Source organism: Macaca thibetana, chromosome 10 (assembly GCF_024542745.1).
Source record: "Macaca thibetana thibetana isolate TM-01 chromosome 10, ASM2454274v1, whole genome shotgun sequence".
In the NCBI taxonomy this organism is placed as follows: domain Eukaryota; kingdom Metazoa; phylum Chordata; class Mammalia; order Primates; family Cercopithecidae; genus Macaca; species Macaca thibetana.
Window position 1 is genome coordinate 13,786,534 of NC_065587.1, and position 27,749 is coordinate 13,814,282.

Here is a 27,749-nt window from a genome sequence, read left to right on the forward strand (position 1 = left end):
GTAAACCTGTTGTCTCTTAAAGGAGAAATGAGAAGCTGTTGGGGAGCTGTTAAAGACATCCCAGGGCCAAATGCAAACTTCCTCCTTGAGAGAAAGGAAAAGGATTGTAAAGGGAATATCTTCTTCACTAATAGGAGTCAGGACTGTCTGTCATATTCTGTGTCCAGGTATCAGCTCATATCCCACAAGTCTATGCCTGGGGAAGTATTGCACTTGATGACGGATCCCTCTCTCTCTCTCTCTCTTTCTCTCTCTCTCTCTCCCTCTGTCCCTCCAGATAGATAGATAGATGATAGAGAGTGTCCTGATAAAAGTTGGACCAGACCATGGATGGCAATTCCTGGCATTCATAAATCCACACTTACGGCAGACATTGCTAATCAATTGCACCCATGCACGGCAGACATTTCTAATTGACCACAGCCCTCCTCTTGCAGAGCCTGGGTGCAGCTTCAGATTCTGCAATGCTGTGCTATAGGCAGGCCCCAGGTGGTCACAGCTGATAACTGATGACTTCTCTGGACCATATAGTTCCTCAGGTTCCTAACACAAAAGGAGCTCTTATGTTTCCCAACTCCGATTTCCCAGGCAGGGAAAACTGAAGCTGAGAGGATGGAGACTGGAAAGCTGAGAGGCAGCTGTGAGAGGCAAGCCCAGGGAGCCCAGGTGTCCCCACCATGTCTGGTGAGAGACTTGATCTGGCAGAGAGCAGAGTCAAGGTCATCTTATGCCAGGTGCAGATGGAGGGATGGGCCAGCGGTCACTGTGTTTCATGCTCAGTGTGCATCCGAGTGAGGATCTTGGGAGAGGAGACAAAGAGGAAGCAGCTGGTGGCAGGGGTGGTGGTCAGATTGCAGGAGGGGCCTGGGTCAGATTCAGGAGACAGGAGCGGCACCAGCTGGGGACCAGGCAGCCGCTGGAGCCCTGGAGAACCATCAGGTGCGGAGCGGGAAGCAGGAGGCAGCCAGGAGCCAGGGCAGATCTGGTGGGTAAGAGAAAAAGGAGGAGAGGTGGTGGGGGAGCCTTTCAGCCTCTCATGTTTCCTCTTTGTTGAACTAGATTTGTTCCTTTGCTTCCCCCGTTCCCCCAATTCCCATCTCTCATTCGAAGCAACTTCCAGTGCCTGCATTTCCAAAGTAAATTATGGTGGAAAGTGTAGGCCCAGATCTAGGAAGAATCACCCACCACTGTCCTCCTCATTACTGACAGCTGAAATAAAAAGACCAAGGAGGACAGTAAGAAGGGGCAAGAGAACCAATACTTCCCACTCTACACATTGTGCCAGCATGGCCTGGGCGTCGTCTCTCATCATCCCGAAACAACCTTGAGAAGCAGGTACTTTATTCCCCATTTTGCCGATTAGGAAACAGTCCCAGGGAGGTGGAGAAACGCAGCGGATGGTTGGTAGCACCAGGATTCAAACTCAGGTACTGACTCCAGAGCTTTCAACCCTTAGCATATAGAAGGCTACATAGGGGATAATTATACTGATGGGAAAATACCTACTAAAATTTCATTCTCAGCTTCCTGGCAGTCAACTTAAGGGGGAAAAAGATGTCATGATCCATGACTGTGATTGTGGGAGAAAAAACAAAGCCCTCTGATAGCTTGGCAGGTCGATGGGGCAGAACGGTGGCCAGGAGAGGAGGCTGAGGGCGATGCTTTTTGGTGAGGCCGAGGTGGTCTTACCCCCTCCTCCTCCTCTGTAACTGGGCCCCTCCTGCTGCCTCCACACTCCAAGCTGGTCCAATGTCCCTCTGGGCCAGCATTTCACTGGTTGCTCCCACCCCCACCCTGGTGACCCCTGTGCCACAGACCTGAAACCATCACTCGTATTCCTGCTCAGCCTCCTCCTCGGTCTGCCTGTCCCCATGGCCGCCTGCCCCTCTGATCCTTCCACCTCTGAGCCCTGCCAGGCTGATGTGGCTAAGGGTCATATCTGGCCACACCCCATCCTTGCTAAACCTCCAGTGACCCACTGTCATTTTCAGGATAATGGCTGAGGCCCTTAATGTGATCCTCCATGACTTGGGGGACTCTGGGGAGGTCCCATCGGCTCTTATGCCTCAGTTGCCCCATCTATGAATTGGGCAGGCAGAGTGGATGATTTCTAAGTGCTCTCCTAGCCCTGACATTCTGTGGTTCCAGGTGCCACGTGGAATATGGCTTGAGGCCTGGACTACATGTATTTCATGTCAGGTGTTGGTGGTGGGGATGAGAGTAGGGACTGCAACTGACTCATTTGCCTGGCACCAGCTGATCCTGGGTTTGAAGTAGCCCTGCCACCCAAACAGTCTGCCCTCAGGTTCCTATGCATCCCTCAGAACCCCACTCAAGCATCTCTGCTTCTGGCAGGCCCTCTGATTTGCCCCCAAGTAGAGTAGATTACTTCCTCCTCCTGTCCCAGTCCTGAGCTACCTCTGTTATAACCAACTGTTGTGCCATGAGTCAGACCCTGGGCTACATTCTGGGGATCTAAGGGTGATACTAATAGCTTTGGAAGAACATCAGATAGAGCCCCATTAGCTCAAGCCTTTAGTCAGAAAAGCCAGGCACAAGAACAGTCTGAAAGGACCTTCTAATTGGGGAAGGAGGGTGGAATGTTGGGTTACGCTTTAGCAAGGCGGCTCAGCTTGTACTCAGCTAGTTTGGGATATAGTTGATTGAGGATGGTGTTTGGAAGAGAGAGGAATTGTTCTTGCAGATTAGCAGCCACGATTTAACAATTTGGGCTTTATTAACAGGCAGTGGGGGGTGGACAGCTTTGGGGTCAAGGATCTGTGAGAGCCACTGTGGAATGTTCTCGGTCCTTCAAAGTCTGCAGGTATTGAGTACTTAGATGCGTCAGACTCTGTTCTAAGCACATTGATCCTTCCACTCGCTAGAAGGATCCTTAACTCACTGGATCCTTAAACAAATGCCATGAGGGAGGTACTATTCTTAGCCCATTTTATAGCTAAGCCTATGGCTCAGAGTGGTCAAGTGAGTTGCCCACGATCACACAGCTAGAATGCAGTGGAGCAAGGAGTTGAATCCAGGCAATATTTAGTACCCACATGGCACAGCTCCTTACAGCTCCAAAGTGTGTGAACCCCTGGTATCTCATACAATCACACAGTGACCTCACAAGATAGGAATGACAGAGGTTCTGAGTCCTGTTCCTCAGTTGAGGCCCGGAGGCCCTGAGGGGATGGCGGTGCCATGTCCCAGGCCACACAGTGCATTCGGTAGTGGGGGAGGGAGTGTTGATTAAATGTGAGCTCACCACCAGCACCTGTGACAGGCCTGGGACATCCCCTAGGCTGACTTGCTTAGAGACATTTTCCACCACCAGGGCTATGACACACTTGAGGCTCCCATCACAGAGCCTGGCAGAAAGTGAGGCAGGAAGCGCTGAGTGGTGAGAGACGCAGGTCGGGTAGTGGAGGGGGAGTGCCCGGTCTATGATTCCAGGAAGCCAGGATGCAGAGGGAGGGAGGAGCAGAGCTGGCAGACGATGTCTCATCTCCCATTCCTCTATGTGCCTGGCCTCATACCGGGTACTGGCCACAGAGAGCAGGCCGGCTACTGCTCGGTCCACAAAGAGTCTCCAGCCTTGTCCCGGAGGGAGTGACTCTGGAGGACACACATGAGTAGACCAGCTGATCACAGCCCTCCCTCGGTGTGGAGGAATTGTGGAATGCTGTGTGGGGCTTTCGCAAGACAGGCTGAGCCAGAGTTCAGCTGGTTTTGGATAGTTGGTTGAGGATCGTTCTTAGAAGAGGAAGGAATTGTTCATTCATTCATTTATTCATTCAACAGACATTAGGAGGGCCTAGTATGCGCAAACCACGGTGTTGGAGATCCAGCAGTGAACAAAGCCCCCTTCGTTCTACCCTTTCAGATTTTGTGGCCGCTTTGGGGCAGTGTGGTGTAGTGGTGTTAGCCCTAACTCTGGGGCCCCACAGCCTGGGTTAAGTACTGGCCCTGCTGCCTATCAGCTGTGACTTTGGACAAATACCTAAGCTTCTCTGTGCCTCGGTTTTCTCATCTGTAAAAGGGGACAATACCAGGACTGTCGTGAGGGTGAAAGAAATAATCGAACATGGCAGGGTGTGGTGGCTCCCACCCGTAATCCAGCACTTAGGGAGGTCCAGGTGGGAGGATCCCTTGAACCCAGGAGTTCAAGACCAGGCTGGCCAACATGGTGAGACCCTCTGTCTACAGAAAACATACACAAAAAAATTAGCCAGGCATGGTGGTACACACCTGTAGTCCCAGCTGCTAGGGAGGCTGAGGTGGGAAGATCCCTTGAGCATGGGAGATTGAGGCTGCAGAGAGCAGTGATTGTGCCACTGTACTCCAGCCTGGGCAACAGAGTGAGACCCTGTTACAGAAAAAGAAGTAAGTGAATGTAAAGTCCTTAGGAGAGAAGAGCTAGACATGGGAGAGACAGACAGGCACAGGGATGTGACCAGGCAGCCCAGGGGCCACAGATGTGGAAGCTGCTGACTTGCTGGCTGGCCTTTTGGATACTCTGTTGCTGTGTCGGTGATGGCTGTTTGGGGCAGGGGATGAGGCGGACACCTGCAGGCTGGGTGTCTCTTGACACCTCCCTGCCCTTTCCAACCTCCTATCCCTGACAGCTCATCTCCCTCAAGTACCTGGGTAGATCTTGGGGGATGATGGTTTGGGATAAGGCCCAAATCTATGATGACAAGATTCTAGGAGGTGTGACAAACACTGGAGAAAACCTGTGAGGTCTTCTTTGTACCTCTCAAATCCAGCCATGCTAGCTGCCACCAGCCTAGTTCAGGGCCAAGGACATTGTGTCCCTTCCAATTCTGTACCGCTTGGCCCCTTTGAGCCTCAGCCTCTTCATCTAAAACGGGATGAAGTGAAATTTCAAAGTCCAGGTGCGGTAGCTCACGCCTGTAATCCCAGCACTTTGGGAGGCCGAGGCAGGTGGATCACCTGAGGTCAGGAGTTTGAGACCGGCCTGACCAACATGGTGAAACCCCGTCTCTACTAAACATACAAAAAAATTAGCTGGGTGTGGTGGCCTGCACCTGTAGCCCCATCTGCTCAGGAAGCTGAGATAGGAGAATTGCTTGAACCTGGGAGGCAGAGGCTGTAGTGAGCTGAGATCACACCACTGCACTCCAGCCTGGGCAACAGAGTGAAACTCTGTCTCAAAAAAAAAGAAAAAAAAAAAAAAGAAATGAAATGTCAATGTTTGGTAGCCTACCTTGTGCCCAGCAACTACTACTCATTCATTCTAATCTATTTATTGAGCTTCTACTATGTGCACTGGACTGTTCAAATTGGACATTTCAGTTTGAGAGAGCTGGGATTGCTTGGAATGGCTTGATGGGCAATCCCAGTGTTTGGGTGGGTGGCCAGCTGTTCCCGGCCAACGGTTCAGTGATTCTCGTAACAGTGGGTGTAGGAGAGCACCTGTTACAGTGTCAGTCCGAGCAATCAGCCAGGAACAGTACATGTTGGCGAGAGAATTCTATTGCTTATAATTTATGCAAATATGAAACTAACAATGAAACCTTTGCTGCTGGGATCCCAAACTCAGATGCTGACAGGGGCTGGGGTTTGGGTAGATATTAGCCGCAGTGATGAAATGCTGACAGTGTACACCCGGTAGATGCGGGCCCCGATCTGGGTTCCTCACACAGATTCTCTCCATCTTCACAACACTTACGCTTATTGTCTCATTTGCTATATGAGGAAATGAAGGCCCAGTAAAATCAAATACCTTGTAGCTCAAGGGCCTGTGGCTAATAATTGGTGGAGCCAGGACTCAAATCCAGACTCCTGATTCTAGTATCTGTTTTTAACCCATGCAGTGTGATACAATAGGGAGTGGTGGGGTCTGTGTCAAACCAAAATTGCTCCAGGGTTGGCTAGACTGTCTGCTTTTTTTTTTTTTTTTTTTTTTTTTTTTTTTTTTTTTTTTTGAGACAGAGTTTCACTCTTGTTACCCAGGCTGGAGTGCAATGGCGTGATCTCAGCTCACCACAACCTCTGCCTCCCGGGTTCAAGTGATTCTCCTGCCTCAGCCTCCTGAGTAGCTAAAAATACAAGCGTACACCACCAAGCCTGGCTAATTTTGTATTTTCAGTAGAGACGGGGTTTATTCATGTTAGTCAGGCTGGTCTCGAACTCCCAACCTCAGGTGATCCGCCCACCTCCGCCTCCCAAAGTGCTGGGATTACAGGCCTGAGCCACCACGCCCGGCCCGATCTTCTGTATTTTTAAGAGAAGCTGAAAATTCAGTTTTTCCTGCAAAGTGTCCTTATTTTTAAATATTGGCCACTCATCTTTTAAAAACAGAAAATGGGCAAGTCAAGCAAAATGTGCCTGCACAGTAGAGAGGGAGGGAGAAAGGAAAACCATCCTGCGGGATTTGTTGTAAAGGTCACTTCTTCCCGACCCCGGCTGTGCTGGCTGCTCCGTGCCCCCATCCCCTGCTCTCTGAGCTCAGCTGCATCTCTCTTCAGGTCACGATCCTCGGTGACCCATCAGTTATTGAATCCCAGCACCTGCCACAGGATGTTTGTTGAATGGATGTGTAGGTTGGTAAATGGGCAAAGGGGAGGAAGGAAAAAGGAAAAGGAGAAAGGAAGGAAGGAAAGGTGGGAGGGGCAGTTACACAGAGGCTCTGAGAACCTGGAATGACCGAGGTTCTGAGAAACCAACGTGGAGGGAAGAAGGGACAGAGCCGACAGCTATCAGGAGCTCTCTCGGACCCACCAAGTCAACAGCTGTCTGATGACGCAGATGACCAAGGAGAATAGAGGCACTCGGGGAACGTGAGTGAGTGCTGGGGTCTTCCCATGAAAGAGCAGCAGGAAATAGCCTCCTTGGGGAAGTTTGGGTGCCTATGACCTTGGACAGGGCCCCCCTTCAAGGGCAAGAGCTAGTCCCACAGACTGGACTGTCTTTAGAGGAGGCTCTGCCTGCAACGTTTTGAGCCAAAAAAACAAAAAAAAAATTGAAAATTGCCATTTTGTGTCCTTTGGAAATTTTTGTTAACTCTCTGCCTAAAGTCTTACGTATATGGAAATGAGTAATATTGTTCATTTTAGTTTTTGGAATTCATTTTTGGACAGTATACTGGGAAGAGTACAGGCTGGGAATCAGGTCACCTGGGTTCCAGTCCCAACCCTGCCTCAGCATTGTTGTGCAATCTTGGGTAGTCTCCACCCACTCTCTGGGTCTGGCTCCCTAAAATGGTTTGGCTGTGTCCACACCCAAATCTCATTTCAAATTGTAGCTTCCATCATTCCCACGTGTAGCAGGAAGGACCAGGTGGGAGGTAATTGAATCATGGGGGCAGGTTTTTCCTGTGCTGTTCTCGTGATAGTGAATAAGTCTCATGAGATCTGATGGTTTTATAAAGGGCAGTTCCCCTGCACACACTCTTGCTTGCCACCATGTAAGATGTGCCCTTACTCCTCCTTTGCCTTCTGCCATGATTGCGAGGCCTCCACAGCCATGTGGAACCGTGAGGCCATTAAACTTTTTTCTTTATGAATTACCCAGTCTTGGGTATTTTTTCATAACAGCATGAAAATGAACTAATACAGCCCCCCTGTCTGTTCTGGGAGCCCCACCTACAACAATCCCACAGTGGAGGAGAAGGTCAGGCTGAGTGATGCATGCAGAGTTTCCATTCTGTGTCCCCAAGATGGCTTGAGGCAGCCCCTCCCAAACCCCAAGCCCCTTGTCAGCATCTGTACCCCGACCGCCCATCTGGGAAAGAAGCGACCGGCCTGCCAGGGCCTGGTGGTGAGTTTGTCCCAGTGGCATCTTCAGACAGAGGCCAGTACCCAGGGCAGAGACGGAGGGTGAGGGCTCAGGAGTGGTGGTGTGGGCAGTAGGGAGGAACCCAGAGACAGGAGAAAGTGTCACTGGGAAGGACAACTGGTTCTGAAGCCAGAGGGTCCTGGGCTTGAATACAGCTCCTAGCACTTCCTGACTGTGTGACCTCGAGCAAATCACTGCTCTGAACCTCCACTTTCTCACCTCTAAAATGGGGTGAAGTGACCATTTTTCTTATTGGAGATCAGGCCTATCCTGGGTCTGGTTAGCTGTATTGTAAGCCATAGAGTATTCTAAGCCTTAGAACCCCTAAATCCCTGTACAGATGGAGGAAGACAAGCCACGGAGGTGGGGACTCCTGAGAGGTCTCACACCTGTCGGTGACAGGCCATTCCGATGGATGCTTATTCCTCCAAGCACATAGGAGCATCTCCATGTACTTCTGAGGGTCCTGTCCTCCACCGGATGCTGTGACATGGGAAGCCAGGGACAGGAAGCACCACGGCCAAGTGCCTGCCAAGTGTCTGTCCCACTGTCTGTCTCCCTAGGCTTGGCAGCTTTCTTCAAGGGCAGCAACTGAGATTTGTTCTATTTCTTTTACATCCTTGTTCTTGTTCTTTCTTTTTTCTTTTCTTTTCTTTTTTCTTTCTTTTTTTTTTTTTTTTTTTTTTTTTTTTTGAGATAGTGTCTTGCTCTGTCACCCTGGCTGGAGTGCAGTGGTGGATCTTGGCTCACTGCAACCTCTGCCTTCCAGGTTCAAGCGATTCTCCTGCCTCTGCCTCCTGAGTAGCTGAGACTATAGGCACCACCATGCCTGGCTAATTTTTTTATGTGTTTAGTAGAGATGGAGTTTCACTGTGTTAGCCAGGATGGTCTTGATCTCCTGACCTCATAATCTACCTGCCTCGGCCTCCCAAAGTGCTGGGATTACAGGCGTGAGCCACCATGCCTGGCCCCCTTCTCTTTTTATTCTTGTCTGAAATCAAAGTTTTGGCTGGCTCATTCCCTCCCTGAAGGCTCTAGAAAACAATTCTTCCTTGCTGCTTCCTAAACTCCTCAAATTTTTATTTATTTAGAGACAGGGTCTTGCCCAGGTTGGAGTGCAGTGGCAGGAGCATGGCTCACTGCAGCCTCAACTTCCTGGGCTCAAGTGATCCTCTCCCCTCAGCCTCCCAAGTAGCTGGGACTACAGGTACATGCTGCCACACTTGGCTAATGTTTGTATTTTTGTAGAGACTGGGTCTTGCTATGTTGCCCAGGCTGGTCTTGAACTCCCAGGCTCAAATATTCTTCCCACTTTGGCCTCCTAAAGCGCTGGGATTACACGCATGAGCCACCTTGCCCATACTCCTTATCCTTTTTATGTTATTTTTCTTGTTCTCTTTTGTGGCTGTGTTGAGGCTCAACACCAGATCAATGAATGAACAAGGGAATTGCTGTAGGGACACCGTGCATTGGAAACAGATGGGAAAGGTGGCTTCTGGGGACCCTGCCTAGGTGGCCTCAGAAAAGTCTCATCTATTGAGCAGTTCAGGCTTTAGAGGCCTGTGGGAGGTGGAAGGAAGCAGGTCATAACTGTGATTTTGGGGGAGGAGAGTAAGGATGGTGGTAGCTCAGGTGTAGAGAGAGGACACGCTTCAGAAGTGACTTGAGGACTCAGGGTCACGTGGAACCTTTGGGACCCTTGTCCACAGCATTGTCAACAGCCAGCCTGTCCCTGCCTGCCTCACCCTGCTTAGTAAGGGCTGGATCGTGTCAGCCCAAAAGATAAATTGAAGGCCTAACCCCTTTACCCATGAGTGTGACCTTATTTGGAAATAGGATCTTTGCAGATGTGAAGAAGATGAGGTCCTTAGGATGGACCCTAATCCAGCATGGCTGGTGTCCTTTTAAGCAGAGGAGAAGAGGCACGGAGACACACACAGGGAGAAAGCCATGAGATGGCAGAGGCAGAGACTGGAGTGATGCTGTCACAAGCCAAGGCACACCAGGGATTGCCAGCAACCACCAAAGCCAGGAAGAGGCAAGAAAGATCCTCTCTTGGAGACTTCAGGGAGGGCATGTGGCCCTGCTGCCACCTTGAGTTTGGTCTGCCTGCCTCTGCCTCCAGAACTGGGAGAGAATAAGTGTCTGGTTTTTGTTGTTGTTGTTGTTTTGAGATGGAGTCTCACTCTGTCACCCGGGCTGGAGTGCAGTGGTTTGATCTCAGCTCACTGCAACCTCCACCTCCCAGGTTAAAGCGATTCTCCTACCTCAGCCTCCCAAGTAGCTGGGATTACAGTTGCCTGCCACTATGCCCAGCTAATTTTTGTATTTTTAGTAGAGATGGGGTCTCACCATGTTGGCCAGCCTGGTCTCGAACTCCTGACCTCGTGATTTGCCCGCCTTGGCCTTCCAAAGTGCTGGGATTACAGGCGTGAGCCACCGTGCCCGGCCGTGCGTGTTGTTTTGAGCCACCCTATTGGTGGCAGTTTGTTTTGGCAGCCCTGGGAAGCTCATACCCTACCCTGGAGCCCAGAAAAGCCCCATGCTTCCAGCCACCGTCTAGACAGCGTCTGGCTGGGGCACACAGAGCCCGCCCCTCACCTCCTCACCACAGACCCTGGGCCTCCCCTGCGGGTTTCAGAGAGAGGTTCGGCTCAGCAAAGAGTGGAGAAGGTGGTGAGGTATTTCCCACAGAAGCCTCCTTGAGCTCTGAGACGTGGCTAGCCCACAGGACAGGAGGATGAGGAGAGGGTGACCCTCCTACTATCTGATCCCTTCCTCCCACCCAGAATAGTACCGTCAGTTCTTGTACTAGGACTGAACAGTGTCCCCTCAAAATTCATGCCTACACATAACCTGTGAATATGACCTTATTTGGAAATAGGGTCTTTGCAGATGTAAGCAAGTTAAAATGGGGTCCTGCTGGTTTCGGGTGGGGTGCAAATCCATGATGACTGATGTCTTTGTAAAGTGTGTGCACTTGAACACCGAGACACACACACAAGGAAGAAGCTCGTGTTACGATGGAGGCTGAGATTGGAGCGTTACACCTCCAAGCCAGGAAACACCAAGAATTGCCAGAGGACCGAAAGCTAGGAAGAGACAAGGAAGGATTTTTTTTTTTTTTTCCCTAGAGCCTCTGGAGAGGGAATGAGCCTACCAACACTTTGATTTCAGACATCTGGCCTCAGAGCTGTGAAGGAACAAATCCCTGTAGTTTTAAGCCACCCAGTTTGAGGTCATCTGTTATGGCAGCCCCTGGAAACAGTGACACCCCCCTAATCAAAGAGACCAGGCTAGAGTCCATGTTCCACCTCCAGTGGGCTGTGGGACCGGGGGCAGGTCAACTTCTCCTCTCAGATCCTCAGTCTCCTCTTCTGCTAAGTGGAGACGCATATTGCCACTCTGAAGCCTAGATTTGTGGCATCTGTGATCGACTGTGTGGAGGGCCCAGCTGCCAAAATCCTTACTGTGTTATCATGAAAGGAGTTAACAGTCATTTGTTCAGTCAACAAATGTTTATTCCTCCTGTGTGCCAGGCACTGTTCTAGGCTAAGCGTGTTGAGAGAGCGGGACCGACAAGTTGCAGACTGAGAAATCTTCATGGGACTCACAGTGAAAAGGGGTTGGGAAGAATAGGGAAAGAAACAAGTAGATCCCAAACTGGAAAATTTCGCAGAACAAGTGCTGTGACTCAGCGGTTTGTACATGAGAGCTACGTTGTTGCGTTCTTGCTTCTTGGGCTTTCTCTGAGTTCAGACAAGGTTACCCCCAAGCCTGCCCTGCCGGAGCTTCCACTCCATGGCTGAAGGCATCACATTGCCTGAAGGCTCCTGATAAAAATACAGATATCTTGGCTCTTCAGTCTCTTCAATGGACAATGAGTGAGCGCCTGCTGTGTGCAGGAGCCTGGGAGGAAGCTGGTCACAGGAACAGGCTTTGCACAGCATTTACCCAGGACCAGTGCAAAGGGCATCATATTCGTTGGCTAAGGCTGCCTTCACAAGATACCACACCCGGGGGGCTTGAACAACGGAAACGTGTCTCACAGTTCTGGGGGCTGGAGTCCAAGATCCGGGTGTCGGCAGGCTTGGTTCCTTCTGAAGGTGTGAGGAAGAGTGTTCTGGGCCTCTCTCTCAGTGTCTGGTGTCTTTCTGGCAATCACTGGGGTTCTTTGACTTGTAGAAGCATCGCCACGCTCTGCCTTTACCTTCACGGCATTCTCTCTGCATGCGTGTGTCTCTGTCTCTAAATTTCCCCTTTGGATAAGGACACCAATCATATGGACAAGGAGCCCACCATACTTTTTTTTGGGGGGCTCCAACAGCCCCACTTTATCACCCACAGTCCATAGGCCATGAGGTGGTAGCTTGGGGACGTCTTGTGGATCATCAACAGGTGGAGGGACTGGGATTTCGGCCGGGTCTGCCCACTCTCCAGCACCCAGCTGGATCTTGGTCACCTGAGTGTGGTGGGCACACCGAGGCCTGCTCTGCCCTGTCCTGCTGGTGCAGGTCTGTGCTTCTCGCCGTCCGGCCCCCACCATGCCCAGCCTCCAAGCCTCCCCTCATCCCCTCACCCGCCCTCCCGGAGGCTTCACTGTCCTTGGGGATCAAAGAGGTTGAGGCCCAGTGTTGGTTAGGAATGCAGATTCCCAGAGCAACAAGGCTTCTGTGCCATCTGTGTGAACGTGTCTCTTTGCTAAGAGAACAAGAATGTCCCTTGTTGACAGAGGAAATCCCTGAGTCATTGGCAGGCTGTCCCCCACCTCCACGGCTCTCTGGGACCCTTGTCCGTGCTTTTGTCTTCTCTTCTTTCCTTTCCTCTTCTTTTCTCTTTCTTTTCAAGATAGGGTCTTGCTCTGTCACCCAGGCTGGAGTGCAGCAGCACAGTCATGGCTCACTGCAGCCTCCAACTCCAGGGCTCAAGTGATCCTCCCACCTCAGCCTCCCTAGTAGCTGGATCTGCAGGTGTGTACCACCACACCCAGCTAATTAAAATTTGGGTTTTTTTGTACAGACAGGGTCTCACTATGTTGACTAGGCTGGTCTCAAACTCCTGGGCTGAAGGGATCCTCCCGCCTTGGTGTCACAAAGTACCGGGATTATAGGTGTGGGGGTAAGCCACCGCTTACGTGCTTTCAAACACCCCTCTCAGCATTTTGCTGCTGCCTGCTTAGTGCCAGCCCCTCCCCCCAGGCCATGTCGGATCGATGGCCAGGTGGCCGCCAAGTCTAGAGGACACTGATTGTGCAAGGTCTGCTTTTCAGACTGTCAGGCTAGCAGCCTGCCTGGGCTGGGGGCCTGGGCCTCTTGACCTCCCAAAGGACAGGATGGGGTACAGAGGCTGGGCTCGGGGTGTCTTTACCCCCTACACACACACACTATCCCTGCTCTGTCCCAAGCACCTGTCCCTTGGGAAGTTTGCAAGGTGGGGGCCAGGGCCTGGGAAGAGGGGAGGTTGTGGGGAGGAGGGAGAGTTGCTGGGGCCGGGACGAGGGACAGTGGGCAGGGCTATGGTGTTCGGTCTCAGGGTCAGGGTTAGGCCCATGGGCAGGGGCCAGGGCTCTGGGGAGGATTACGGAGCAGGAGAAGGTGAGGGAAGGTGCCCCCTAACCCAGAATCCTAACCAGCCCCACAGTGCTCCCTCCTGCCCTGGCTCAGTCCTGGCCCTGCCTGGAAATGGTGCTGTACTGAGCTCATGCCCAGCCCCCATGGGCACGGGCACGGGCCTTCACACCTCAGGACACATGGGTGCCCCCCACGCACATGTCAGGGAGGTCCCTGCCTGCTGCCACAGGCCCCCTTAGGGAGCACATGCCAGAGAGCATGGGACATCTGTGTGCTCGAGACATGCGTGAGGGGCCACACAGGTAGGCACCACACACACGCAACCTGTCTTTGCCTGGACTTCAGTGCACAAGCAGACCTGGGCCCGACACACCAGTGTGTCACCATGAGAAGAGGAGAACCCCTCTCTGGGCGCCCCCCACAGTTCTGGGCCTTTGCACATGTTGTTTCTCATTCATCAAGAAGGGGCGATTTTTTTTCATTCAACAGATGGAAGAACCACAGCTTAGAAGTCAGGGAATCTGCCTAGGTTCCTGCAACTTAAAGGGGGCCAGGTAGGGCTGAAAACCTGCGGTCATGGCAAAACCTGGGCGCAGGGCTGTGTGCCATCCCAGCCAATCCATAAGCATCTCACACTTCACACCCGCTGCACACGCCACACACATGCCTCACACTCCACACATGCCTCACGCTCCACACACACCTCACACTACACACACACCTCACACTACACACGCGCTTCACACTCCACACCTGCTGCACATGCCACACACATGCCTCACACTCCACACACATGCCTCACACTCCACACATGCCTCACGCTCCACACACACCTCACACTACACACACACCTCACACTAAACACATGCCTCAGACTCCACACAAACCTCACATTCCACACACACTTCACACTCCACACACATGCCTCACACTCCACACACACCTGACACTACACACACACCTCACACTCCACATACAGGCCTCACACTAAATACACCACCTCATGCTAAATACATGCCTCACACTCCACACACATGCCTCACACTAAACACACACCTCACACTCCACACACACACCTCACACTAAACACATGCCTCAGACTCCACACAAACCTCACATTCCACACACACTTCACACTCCACACATATGTGTCACACTAAATACACTGCCTCACACTCCACACACACCTCACACTCCACACGTCTTACTCTCCACACACACATCTCACACTCCACACACGTGTCACACTCCACACACATGCCTCACACTAAATACACTGCCTCACACTCCGCACACACCTCACACTCCACATGTCTTACTCTCCACACACACACCTCAGACTCCACACATGTGTCACACTCCACACATGCCTCACACTCCACACACACCTCACACTCCACACATGCCTTACTCTCCACACACACAACTCACACTCCACACGTGTCACACTCCACACACACCTCACACTAAACACATGCCTCACACTCCACACACACACCTCACACTCCACACACATGCCTCACACTCCACACACACGCCTCACACTCCACACATGCCTCACACTCCACACACATGCCTCACACTCCACACATGCCTCATGCTAAACACATACCTCACACTCCACACATAATTCACACTAAACACATGCCTCACACTCCACACACATGCCTCACACTAAACACACACCTCACACTCCACACACGCCTCAGACTCCACACACACACCTCACACTAAACACACACTTCACACTCCACACACATGCCTCAGACTACATATACATGCCTCACACTACACACATGCCTTACATTACACACATGCTTCATACCCTGCTTACACCTCAATTCCACACATCTCACACCTCACACTCCACACACACATCTCACACCACATACCTCACACTCCACATACACACCTCACACTTCACACATGCCTCACACTCCACACACCTCTCGCTCCACGCACACACCTCACATTCCACATCCTACACATGCTTCATACTCCATGCATACTTCACATTACACACACACTTCATACTCCACACATCTCATGCCCCACACATGCCTCACATTCCTTACACAATTCACACTACACACATACTTCACACTCCACACACACTTTAATTCCACACACACCTCACACTCCACATACACCTCAAACTCCAAACACACCTCACACTCCACACATTCCTTACACTCCACACACTTCACACTCCACACACATGCCTCACACTACACACAGACCTCACATTCCACATTCCACACATGCTTCACTTCACACACACCTCACATTCCATATTCCACACATGCTTCACACTCCATACACACTTCATACTCCATAAACCTCACACTCCACAACATGCCTCATACTCCACACACACACTCCTCATACTCCACACACACACTCAACATTCCACATTCCACACATGCTTCATACTCCATACATGTTTCAAGCTACATACATGCTTCACACTCCATACACACTTCACACCCCACACACACTTCACACTCCACACATGCTTCACACTACACACACCTCACACTAGATACACACCTCACACTATACACACACTTCACACTATGAACACACCTCATACTAAACACATATCCCTCATACTCCACACATGCCTCACACTACACACACACCTCACACAACACATACACACCTCACTCTATGCACACACCTCACACTAAACACATGCCTCATACTCCACACACACTGTGAGCATGCACACACACACACACACAGCTGCACACACCTCTCATGCTCCACACACACCTCACACCATACATACCTCATAGACACACACACTTTACACTGCACATTCCCAGCACCCACACTGCACACACATACACAGTCCACACCCCCCCACCCCACACCATACACACCTCACAGACACACCCCCATACAAATCTTATACTCCACTCACAATCCCTACTCTCCACACATACACACACACACACACATGCGTACACATTGTACACATACAAATTCCAGACTTTCTCTCACACACACATACTCTGGGACCCATATACCCACAGCACACAGCATCTCAGGTGTGCACCCCGCATTCTGGCCTCAGGATGTACACTCACTGAAAGTCAGCCTTGTCTGAGACAGACGCCCGCCAGCCTGCATGCACCCTAGAAAGCCCTGGCTCCCAGCCAGCACTTTGGCACACATATGGCTCAAAGCCACCTACACAGCAATGCTGTTCCATAGAACAACAATGCAGGTCACACTTGTGAGTTAACCTCTCTGATAGCCACATGCAACAAGGGGGGTGGTCACCCACGCCTGTAATCCCAGCTACTCGGGAGGCAGAAGCAAGAGGATCATGTGAGCCCAGAAGCTCCAGACCAGCCTGGCAACCCAATGAGACCCTGTCTCTGAAAAAAAAAAAAACAGTGAAGAGAGGCAGATGAAAATTGATTTTAATAATACATTTTATTTATTCCATGATCACCAAAGTGTTATTTCAATATGCAATCAATATAAAAATTGTTACCGTGTTGGTTGACATCCTGTTTGCACTTGGCCTTGGAAACCTCTTGTGCGTCTTCCCTATGCAGCTTTTCTCAGTTCAGACTGGCTCAGGAGCTGCGGGTGACCAGCGGCTACCGTCATGGACAGCACAGGGCTACGGAACCAGGTAGGAATTCATGCTGCGTATGGTGGTAATCATGCCTGTAATCCTAGCATTTTGGAAGGCCGAGGTGGGTGGGATCACCTGAGGTCATGAGTTCGAGACCAGGCTGGCCAACATGGTGAAACCCCGTCTCCACTAAAAATATAAAATTTAGCCAGGCATGGTGGTGGGCACCTGTAATCCCAGTTACTCAGGAGACTGAGGCAAGAGAATTGCTTGAACCTGGGGAAGTGGAGGTTGCAGTGAGCTGAAATCGTACCACTGCACTCTAGCCTGGTTAACAGAGTGAGACTCTATCCCCCACCCCCGCAAAAAAAAAAAAAAAGGAACAAGGTAGGAATTCAAATAAACAGAAAATAGCATCAAACCCCACCCCTGCCTCTCCTTTCTCCTCTCCAGTCCCCAGAGTACATGGGCCCAGCCTCCTTTACTCTCTCTCAGGCCTGTAGCTCCTTTAGTCTCTCCCGTCCAGGTAAGCCCCTGGCCTTACCTGTGTGAGCCCCTGCACTCACCTGCACTGGGCTCTGCATAGTCCCCAGTCCTTGACCCCCCCTACCTCATGCTCTTGGGGACCAGGGGCTGTAACCAGGCAGGCATGTCACCAGGCAACAGGCCTCGGGGGAGAGCTCAGATCTCCCGCACCTGCCTGCCAGCCTCTGGGGTGCCCATGGGCGGGGGGATGGGGCAGGCCGGCCCTGCCTTCTCCTGCCTCCTGCCTGTTTACCTGTCCTCAGTCACAGTGCCGTCCTGGGCCCAGCAGGAGGAGCCCCATGGAGCCTGGGGCCACAGGCCACAGGGGACAAGGGCCAGACACCCTGGCCATGGCTCTAGGCCATTGATCCAGGCCGGGCTGGCACGGTGGGGGTAGGGAGGCCTTGGCCTGGACAAACAAAGGCTTCTGAGGCCTGCGTGCAGGCCCAGCACCTATCCGCCACTCCCAAAGGTAAGCGGGGGCCTCCAGAACAGGGGACCAGGATCTATAAATGACTTAGTGACAGTGTCCACCCTAAGAGCTGGGCCTGGCTCCCTGGGGCCTGAGTCACCTACCCTGCTCCAAGGCCAGGCCTGCAGGGCCTCATCGGCCAGAGGGTGATCAGTGAGCAGAAGGTGAGGGGCCCACAGAACTGGGGAGGGGAGGGACCATGCAGGTGACACCAGGTGTGTGGACAGGCACAGCATCAGTGCTGGGTGGTTGGTGGCCTGGGATTCAGGCGGCAGGGACAGGAGGAAGGCAGAGGCCACCCTACGCCTGCCTCGCAGGACTGGACGTGCTGCCCCCTCCATACCCGGTACCCCACTTGGGCCTTCTGGTGTAGGAGACAGGCCCAGAGCCCCACATTGCACCTGTGTACTGACTTAAGCACGGGACCCTGGGCTCGAAGGCTCAGAGTTGGCGTGTGTGTGTGTGTGTGTGTGTTCGTGTGTGTGTTCGTGTGTGTGGGGGAAGGGCATGCATCTGTGAATTTTTGTGTCATGAATATCCCTCGCGTGTCTCCACCTGTGTACATCTGTGGGTCTGTGAATGTGTTTATATGTGTGGAAGGGAGCCCCGCCCAGTCTCCCACACTCGCAGGTCTCTAGGGCCTAATGACTTCACTGAAAGATGCACCTACAACCCTAGCCCAGAGTCCCCGCTCTGCTCTGCTCTGCCCTGGCTAAGGGACCTCGGGTAAGTCATGTTACTGCTTTCTACCTCAGTTTCCCCAGCCATTAAACAGAGTTAGCAAAGCACACACCCCAGGCTGTTGGAGGCTGCAGTGGAGTTCGCAGCGCCGCCCAGCGCAGGGCTGGCACATGGTAGGAGTTCACACGCAGTGGTTGAATACAGATCTGCATTGCCGGGGAGTGGCGGCCCCGCCCCAAGGAGCTCAGCCTCCAGCGGGCAGACTCCAGACCCGCCAATGGCCAGAAGGGCAGGAGGGAGTGAAGAGCAGGTGCCAGGGTGGGGTCCAGGTGCTCAGAGCTGCGGGACTGCTTCAGGCCCCTGTGGCAATTGCAGCACAGTCCCCGCTTCCAGGAGCTCAATGTGAGGGGCAGAGAGGGTGCCCATAGGTGAACCGCACATCGCGAGGCACAGCTGCTCCTTCTAGGGCACTCTGGGAGAGCTGCAAAGCGGTGAGGTCTGAGTGGAGGTGACAGAGGCTGCATAAGAGCTGGCCAGGCTGGGAGTCCAGGCAGGGGGTCCAGGCAGAAGGAAGAGTGTGGGGATGCCTGGCCGTGAACAAGCACTGACAGGGCTCAAGGTCCAGGAGGGCTCTTGGTGCTGGCTGGCTGCTCTTAATCCGTAAATGTTTGCCACCATCCCATTGTTAAAATTTCTTACCAAGGGAAGGAAGTCCAGTGTCCCCGGGGTGTGACGGGGAGAAGAGAGGGTGAGAAAAAAGGAGGCAGGAGAAGGTGGCCAGGCCACATATGCACACAGCACCTTGGAGTTCCGTGGGGAGGAAGGAGCTGGGACCTTGTCATTCATTTGTTCAACAATTACTGAGTGTCCGCTGAGTACCAGACTCTGCTCTCACGCAGCTTACAGACAGGGAGGAGACAGATAAACAACGTATTTGCATATCAGGCAATTTAGGCCTCAGTCATTGCTATAAAGAAAAAAGCAGGAGAGACAGGGAGTGCCCAGGGAAGGCCTCTCTGGAAAGGTGACATGTGACACCTTGGAGGAGGTAAAGGAGGGAGCTATGAGGCAAGCAGAAAGGAAAGCATCCCAGGCTCAGCAAGGAGCAAACTCCCATTCAGCGAAGAGGACAGAAAACCTAGCCCCTGGGCCTTGTGGGACTGAGTTCTAGTTGGATGGAAGCCGTGGGAGGCTCGTGGACAGGGCACATAGTGACAACACGCAGTGTTTTTTTTGTGTTTTTAGTAGACACGGGGTTTCACCTTGTTAGCCAGGGTGGTCTCGATCTCCTGACCTGGTGATCCGCCCGCCTCGGCCTCCCAAAGTGCTGGGATTACAGGCTTGAGCCACCGCGCCTGGCCTGGGTGGGAAGTTATGATGAGCCTGGGGGAGTTAATTTCCTACTACCACCATTTGGACTATGGCTTGGGTTTTTACAGAGGGTTTCCTGAAAACGAACCCCTCTGTGCTGCTCAAGTCCTCCCAGATGGATGCGAGGGGTATTGAGAGGGAGGCAAAATCTGCATAGAGAAGGAGGCCTGGCTTGGAGGATGAGAGGGGAGGGGAGGCCCACGAAGCACTTCACCCTGAGCTGCCCCTCTTCGGGGCTCCTCTAATGGACCTATGACCTTCTCTGAGCCTCAGTTTCCCTCTCTTTACACTGATTATCTGAGAGGTAGTAGGGCACCAGGGATACTGTGAACATTTGAGGAAGTGGGCAGGGCTCTCCCACCCATTGCCCATTGCCGGACATTTATCATTTACCATTCCCTGGCCTTGGCCCCATAAAAGCCAGTAGGGCCCATCCCACATGTGGGAATATCCTAGCTTAGGGTGTGGAGGGGGGTGCCATGCCCAATGAGGGTCCCCTGCAGTCCCTCCCTTCCTTGTATCTGATGGGGACCGCTCAACAGAGTCACTGTGGCTGGACACCAAAGACCCTTAGCTGGGAAGGATGCCAAGGGGAGCTGGAGGGAGCCGGGAAGCTGGGAGAAGGGCCAGGACCCTTCATATCCACCTGGGAGGATTTTGAGCGTCACTAAAGAGCCGCATTTTTGGAAACCCACTTTGTAAAATCCTAAGACACAGCCCAAAGGGAGCCCCCGCCTGCATCTGGGGTGCATTTTATTTTTTTTAACGGTTTGTTTGTTTGTTTTTGATCAGAGTCTTGCTCTGTCACCCAGGCTGGAGTATAATGGCATGATCTTGGCTCACTGCAACCTCCCTTGCCCAGGTTCAAGTGATTCTCCTGCCTCAGCCTCCCGAGTAGCTGGGATTACAGGCGCCCACCACCACGCCCGGCTAATTTTTGTATTTTTCATAGTGACAGGGTTTCACCATATTGGCCAGGCTGATCTCGAACTCCTGACCTCAGGTGATCCACCCACCTGAGGTGTCGGGATTACAGGCGTGAGCCACCGCGCCCGGCCCTGGGGTGCATTTTAAAGCTACTCAGTATTTGTGGATACAGTAAGAGAAGATGAGCTTCCCAGTAGTGTGGAGCCCTTGCTCTCCTGGTGGGCGGGTCAAAGGCTTTCTCTGTACTGTCGGGAAACCTGCCTGAAAGGCCACATACATTGGGATATTTGCTTCAAAGCCTCTCAAAATAGAGTTGGAACCCTGGAACATGGAGAGGGGTGACATTCAGTTGCTATTTAATCATGATTTGTTAATCAACAGCTCATTTATGGGAGGCATCTTAGATTAGTGGAAAAAGCAGGGAGTCAGACATCCAGACTCAACCTCCGCTTTCCTGCTGTGTGACCTTGGGCAAGTGGCTTAGCCTCTCTGGGCTTCATGGTTTTTTTTTTTTTTAATCTGTAAAATGCATCCGAGAGTGAATGCCAGGTATTCAACTCACAATGGAAAAATGCAGCTAGGAAAAGCCCTAGACTGCGTTATTGCTAGAACACTCTGGGTCTCAGTTTCCTCATCTGTTCAATGGGTACAGAACTGGAGGTTTAAATGAGATAATGCAGGTGAAGTACCCATGTGGTGTGGGCTTGAGGAAGAAAACATGGGACAATGGTTCCACATCCCTGGGTGACCTGAAGATTAAGTGTGAAATGTCTCATGAGGGCACGAAATGAATATTAGTTTTTGTTCCCTTCCTCTGCTGTAAGAGTTTGAGAGTAGAAAGGTGAGAGAGATGGTACTCTGTGAAGGAAGGCAGGTCCCTGGCCCAGCACAGTGCCAGCTCAGGGGATTCTGGGGCAGGAGCTAAGTGCATGGGCTGTGTGGGCGTGGTGGGAAGCTCTGCGAACCAGAACCAGGAGCAAGAAACAGCATTCCTTGCGTGGAAGGGAAATGAGGGCAAAAGGTCCGATGCCTACAGAAGTCTACACCCCATGTACTTCAGTTCTGTCTGTGGGTGCAGCCTCTAGGGAGGTGGGTGTTCAGGCACTGAGACCTCCATCTGTCCTCTGACCACAGGGAAGCCAGCGGGAAGCAAAGGTGGGGTTCTTGAGCCACACCCAGTCCAGCTCTGGTGCCTGCCCTCTGGGGTGAGCTGCCTTGAGATGCACTTCGCTCCTCTGTGAACTGTCTCGGCACCCACTTCCGGTCACTGCCGCCTGATGTTGTTACTCTTCCACTCTGAAAGGCAGGGAAGTCCTGCTTCTGTACCCCACCAGTGCTCAGCAGAGGCTCCCTTGCAAATGCGAGGCTGATTCCAACTTCGGTCTGTTTCTCTGGCAGGATGCCTGTGGCCAAGGCCCCCCAGGTGGCTGGCGGGCAGGGGGACGGAGGTGATGGCGAGGAAGCGGAGCCAGAGGGGATGTTCGAGGCCCGTGAGGACTCCAAGAGAAAAGCCCGGGGCTACCTCCGCCTGGCGCCCCTGTGGCTGACCCTGGTTGTGCTGACTTCAGTGGGGGTGCTACTCTGGTATTTCCTAGGTAATGTCGTGGGACTGCCTGGGAGAGGCACCTGGGGAGGACTTAGTAGCAGGCACAGCAGGACAGAACGGGGTTCCAGGCTCAGCCATGCTTAGCATGTTGCTGTGTGATCTTGGGCAAGTCACTTCTCCTCTCTGGGTCTCCCTCCCTGTCCTGCCAGCTGGAGACGCTGTCAGAGCCTGGCTCCAGGTCCTATGGCTCAGGCCTGCTTCCCACTTGGGCAAAGTGCCCCAAGGCTCCCTACCAGGTGGGGAAAATGGGCTCTCCTAGCAGTCAGTTCTTGTGAACCAGCATTCCCCAGAGCATAAACATTGCCTTCCCTTGCCTACAGTCCTCCTGGGTTGCCCCTGAGGCTTGGAGCCAACCCAGGCCTGAAGAAGGAGGCCCAGAGGCACTCATGGTGCCTGGTACCAATTAGTGCCTCTGCTCACTTGAGCCCAGCCTGCATTCTCCTCTAGGGTGGGGACCACAGCTCTATCCCTTCTGGGTCTCCAGGGTCCAGCATGAATGGGGGATGGAGCGGGCAGCTGGAGAGCAGCTAGCCTTAGGGGCCACTCCCATGTCCTTAATTATGGCCGGCACACAACCCTCAGTCAGTGTCCTGGTGCTTGGGGAGCAACTGGCCTGTGCTCTGGGTCCATCCATCCAGGCTTCCATTCATTCATTCATTGAATAAATGCTCTTGAGCATCTATTATCTTTCTCTAAGATTGATGGAGTCTATCCTCTTCCTTCTGCCTTTGACAGTGGGAAGTAACGGAGAAACCAAACTAGACTGTGCCTATACACTGTACACTGTAGAAGACCCATTCATTCGTTCATTTATTCAGTGCCAAGCACCTCCTGTGTGCCAGGTACTGGGGTCAGCCCCTGTCCTTGTGATTTAGCCAAGGCGTCAGACCTGACACTTACGCTAAAGCACAGCATGTGCTGGGACAGAGAAAGCTGAGGGCTGGGAGGCCACGGCAGGGACAATCCAGCTGCCTGCGTGATCAGAGGCATCCCATTAAACATCCTGCAAAGGTTAGCTAGTGCTTTTACTGGCCGAATCTCCTGGTGGAATTCCAGGCCTGTTGAAAGCAACCTGGGGATCAACCTTGCAGCAGTGGAGCGAAATCCACGTAGGCCTACATCCAAGGGGGTCAGGGTTGGTGGTGTCTGGAACCAGCCTCTGGGAGTGATGCTGTTGGGAACCCCAGGTCTGACATGGGCCTGCTTGCAATGACTTACAGTGATTCTACCCAGAGTTGAGCAACACAGGCAGTAGACGCTGTGTGCATTTCACCACCGGCAAGAAGCCAGTGCCCCAGATAGCACAGGGCTGTGGGGGCCTCCTCAGGTTTCGGGCTAATGAGTCTTAAGGGTAAACCATGGGGCACTGGGCTGGAGGGGCAGGAACTCACCTGCCAATTATTTCTCTTTGCAGAGGAGTTTAATTCCCCCTGATTATGCTCCTGGGGTAAATCATCCCCACCCCAGGAGAGGTGCTCCATGGGGCTGAGGACCCAAGGGGTGAGTGCTCCCAAGCCTCGGCTGGGGGTAGCCAACTCCCCCACAGAGGGATTAAGGGTTGGAGGAGGCACTTCGGGAGCTGTTTGAAAGACTCCTCCCGCCTGGACCAGGCTGTGCTCCTGAGACTGGGTGCTGGGCAAGGAGGTGGATCAGAGACATGCCCCGCCCTGTCTCGAAGAGGAGGTACACAAGTGGCCGGTGACACTGGTGCACAGGCCCCAAGCGAGGAGGGCAGCCTGGCCCGAGGAGAGGGTGGGGCCGGCTTCTCAAGGAGGATGGTAGCAGAGCCCTTAATACCACCAACCGTATTTCCTGGGTCCTTTTCCTTTCCTGCTCTCCCAGGCAGGAGTTTTATATGTTCTCAAGCCCCCAGCACCCGCCTGCCCCTGTGTCTTGCTTCAGTGAGAAAACAGAATGGCTTAGAAGAGAAGCCCCACACATGTCGGCCCACCTGCCCTCCCAGCTGCATCACGTGCACTCCTCTGGAGCCCCCGATCCCGCCCCCTCTGCGCACACAATGGCCCGGCACCAGCAAGGGTGCCCTCTTTCCCCCAGCAGCAGCGTCTATCAGTGTCCCTTGGGGTGCCTCCCCCATTTCTCTGCTCCTTGAAGGAGCTGTCAGTCCACACACCTAGTCTCTCTGTGCCCTTTCCAACCTGGTTCCCCCTGCCCCCCAACTCCAACGGCCATTGTCAAGCTCACCAGGTTGCTAAATCCAATGTCCAGTTCTCAGTCTTCATTGCACTTGACCCGGGGGCTCACTCCCACCTCCAGAAGCCCTTTCCTCTCGACTTTGGGCCGCCACTGGGTCCGTTTTGCTCAGCGGGTTGCTTTTTCTGTGTCCCTGCTGATGGGGGGGGCCTCTCCTTTCTCTCTCCACCACTTCTTTCGTGATCTCATCTGCTACCCTTAGCTTCGAGTGCCCTTTATACCCTGATGACACCCACATTTGCATTTCTAGCCTGGGCCTCTCCCTTGAGCTTGACTCTAGAGCTGCCCCTGCTCTTCCTCTCATATGTCTAAGGAGCATCTCAGACCCCAGGCGTTCAGACCGTGAGGTCTCTGCATAATTTCCCCCAGACCTGCACCTCCCACATCCCAGTCCAAGACCACTTCTTTCTGGCACCTTCCCCTTACTCCTCTCTTTCTTTTCCACCCCAGCCCCAATTTGCCAGCAAACCTGGTCATCTCTGACTCCAAAATACATCAAAAACGGCTGAAGCCAATCACTTCCCACCCTCTCCTCTGCCGCAGCCGGGGCCAGGCTCTGTCCCCTTGGACATCTCTGCCCTGGAGCCCTGCAGGTGTGTCCTCGATGCTCTGCCTGCCTCTGTCCAGCCTTCTTAGAGCCTTTCTCAACGTAACAGCAGAGGGACCATTTGATGAAGCAAACCAAATCCTCTAATTTCCCTGCTTAAAATCTCACGTGGGGCCAGGCACGTGGCTCACGCCCGTAATCCCAGCACTTTGGGAGGCCGAGGTGGATGGATCACCTGAGGTCGGGAGTTCGAGACCAGCCTGACCAACAGGGAGAAACCCTGTCTCTACTAAAAATGCAAAATTAACAGGGCGTGGTGGCACATGCCTGTAATCCCAGCTACTCGAGAGGCTGAGGCAGGAGAATCACTTGAACCCGGGAGGCAGAGGTTGTGGTGAGCCAACATCGCACCATTGCACTCCAGCCTGGGCAACAAGAGCGAAACTCCGTCTCAAAACCAAACAAAACAAAACAAAACCAAAACAAAATACCTCCCGTTCCTCCCATCTTACCCAGGGTGAAAGCCCAAGTCCTCCCAGGCCTGACAAGCCCTACCCGGCCTCTCCCCTTCCCAATCTCATACCCTCCTGCTGTCCCCTTCCCAATCTCATACCCTCCTGCTATCCCCTTCCCAATCTCATACCCTCCTGCTGTCCTGTTGCTCACTCTTTGCTGCTCCTGAACCACACCAGGCCTTTGCACTTGCCCCTGCCTGTGATACTCTTTCCACAGATGTACATCACCTTCTTCCCTGACCTCCATACTGCAGCCCGCCCCACGCCCTGGTTTCCACCGCACTGATCACCTCTAACCTGTTATACGCTATGTGTGGTTTACTGTCTGATTCCTTGCTAGTCTGCAAGCTATTAAGGGCAGTTTTTTCTTGATTGTTCTGTTCGTTGTTTTGCTCATATAGTCCCAAGTGCTTTGGCTCAGTTCCTACACATAGCAGGCTCTCAGGAAGTATTTGTTGAGTGGATAAATAGGGGTGTAAACCAGGGCTATGAGTCTACCCTCTTCACTTCAGCCAAAATAGTCTTTGCAAAACAGAAGTATGATGACATCATTCCTGATTTTAAACCTTTCACGGTTTCTCTTGTTCTTCGGGTAAAGACCCAGTGGGCCCTGCCCTGCGGAGGCCCCAGCTCCTTGCCACCCCTCCCCATCCCTGATTGCTCCAGTCAAACAGGCTTTCAGCCCGGGTCCTCACCATGGTCCCCGTGCCACCAGTCCTGTGCCCCATGCTGCTCCCTCTGTTTGAAGGTACTTCTCTTCCTCTTCTCTTACCAATTTACGGTTTCCCCATCCCTACATACCAGCTGGAGGGTCACTCCACTCTGGCCCAGCCTGAGTGTCCTCGTCACGTCCCCTCAACAGCACCGAGTGGCACTGCTCCCTGATGGCACTGCTTACAGATGGGTGCCGCGTGCTGTGTGTTTGCCAGCGCCACGCCTTTCTTATCCACCGTCAGCTTCATGAGGGGAGACACATCTGTCTTGGTTAACTAGAGTACCCCCATGTAGTTGGTGCTTAGCACACACCTGTGGGATCCCTGGATGAGCTCACGAATGGAAGGATGCCTAGTGGTGCTGACCCACAGCCTTGGCCTCCTGGGCCTATGTGGATTTCCTGGCCTTCCTGTCGTTGGTGTCCTGGACTGCTCGCTGTGTCAGCCTCTCCCTGGGAACCTGTAGGACACCATCCATCTGGGAGCCTCTTACCTCCCTGGCACCGTGCAACCAGTTTGTCATCCAATAAACTTTGGATGACCATGATGACAATGGCAGTAACAAAGATGATGATGATGAGGATGATGGTGCTGTGGAGACCCAAGACACTGAGGCTGAGCGGAGGGTGTGGGTGGCAGGAGAAGGCATGGAAGAGACAGGGGCCTTTCCCATCGGCTTCCTCCATTAACCCTGCTGGTTCCTTCCTGGGCAGGGTACAAGGCGGAGGTGACGGTCAGCCAGGTGTACTCAGGCAGCCTTCGCGTGCTCAATCGCCACTTCTCCCAGGATCTTACCCGCCGGGAATCCAGTGCCTTCCGCAGTGAAACCGCCAAAGCCCAGAAGATGGTAGGAAAGGATTTGAGGGATGAGAGGGAGGGAATGTGGGGGTGAAAAGAGAGCAGTGGGGTCTGATCACATGGAGCCAGTTGGTCAACCCATCTGGAGCACTCACGGGGACCACAGCCCTGCTCCAGGCACCATGGAAGCAGATGAGGTTGAGGGTGATGGGAAAGTTAGCGGACGCTTGAGTCAATCGCACTCGGATTAGATCCTGATCCTGCCTCTTACCAGGGGTGGAGCATGACCTTGGGAAAGCTCCCGCAGTGCAGCTGACACTGTCAAGGGCCCGATCCTGCCCTTCCATTACAGGACGTGGCCTGCTCCTGCCTCTCCGTTACAGGACGGTGGTTCACTGCACAGAGGCTGGTCTACTGCCTG

General features: G+C 53.0%; 3 protein-coding genes across 4 annotated transcripts in view; 2 read left to right on the forward strand and 1 right to left on the reverse strand.

Annotated features, from left to right (window-relative positions):
* The window catches only part of CYTH4 (cytohesin 4), a 285,576-nt gene that overhangs the window by 192,472 nt on the left and 65,355 nt on the right, over positions 1–27,749 (reverse strand). The gene's annotated exons all lie outside the window — the stretch shown is intronic.
* PVALB (parvalbumin) overlaps positions 16,648–27,749 on the forward strand; it is a 307,642-nt gene continuing 296,540 nt past the window's right edge. Inside the window, exon 1 of the mRNA XM_050806418.1 lies at positions 16,648–16,653. The gene's annotated coding sequence lies outside the window, so the exon portion shown is untranslated. The remainder of the gene's footprint in view (positions 16,654–27,749) is intronic.
* Positions 17,749–27,749, forward strand: part of TMPRSS6 (transmembrane serine protease 6) — a 39,230-nt gene continuing 29,229 nt past the window's right edge. The window contains exons 1-3 of one of the 2 annotated variants that reach the window (XM_050806193.1): positions 17,749–17,959; positions 22,337–22,533; positions 27,244–27,377. In XM_050806193.1, coding sequence (XP_050662150.1) covers positions 22,338–22,533; positions 27,244–27,377 — 330 coding nt within the window. In that variant the 5' untranslated portion in view covers positions 17,749–17,959; position 22,337. Of the gene's footprint in view, positions 17,960–22,333; positions 22,534–27,243; positions 27,378–27,749 lie in introns of those variants that run through there. The other variant, XM_050806191.1, reaches the window with a different exon arrangement.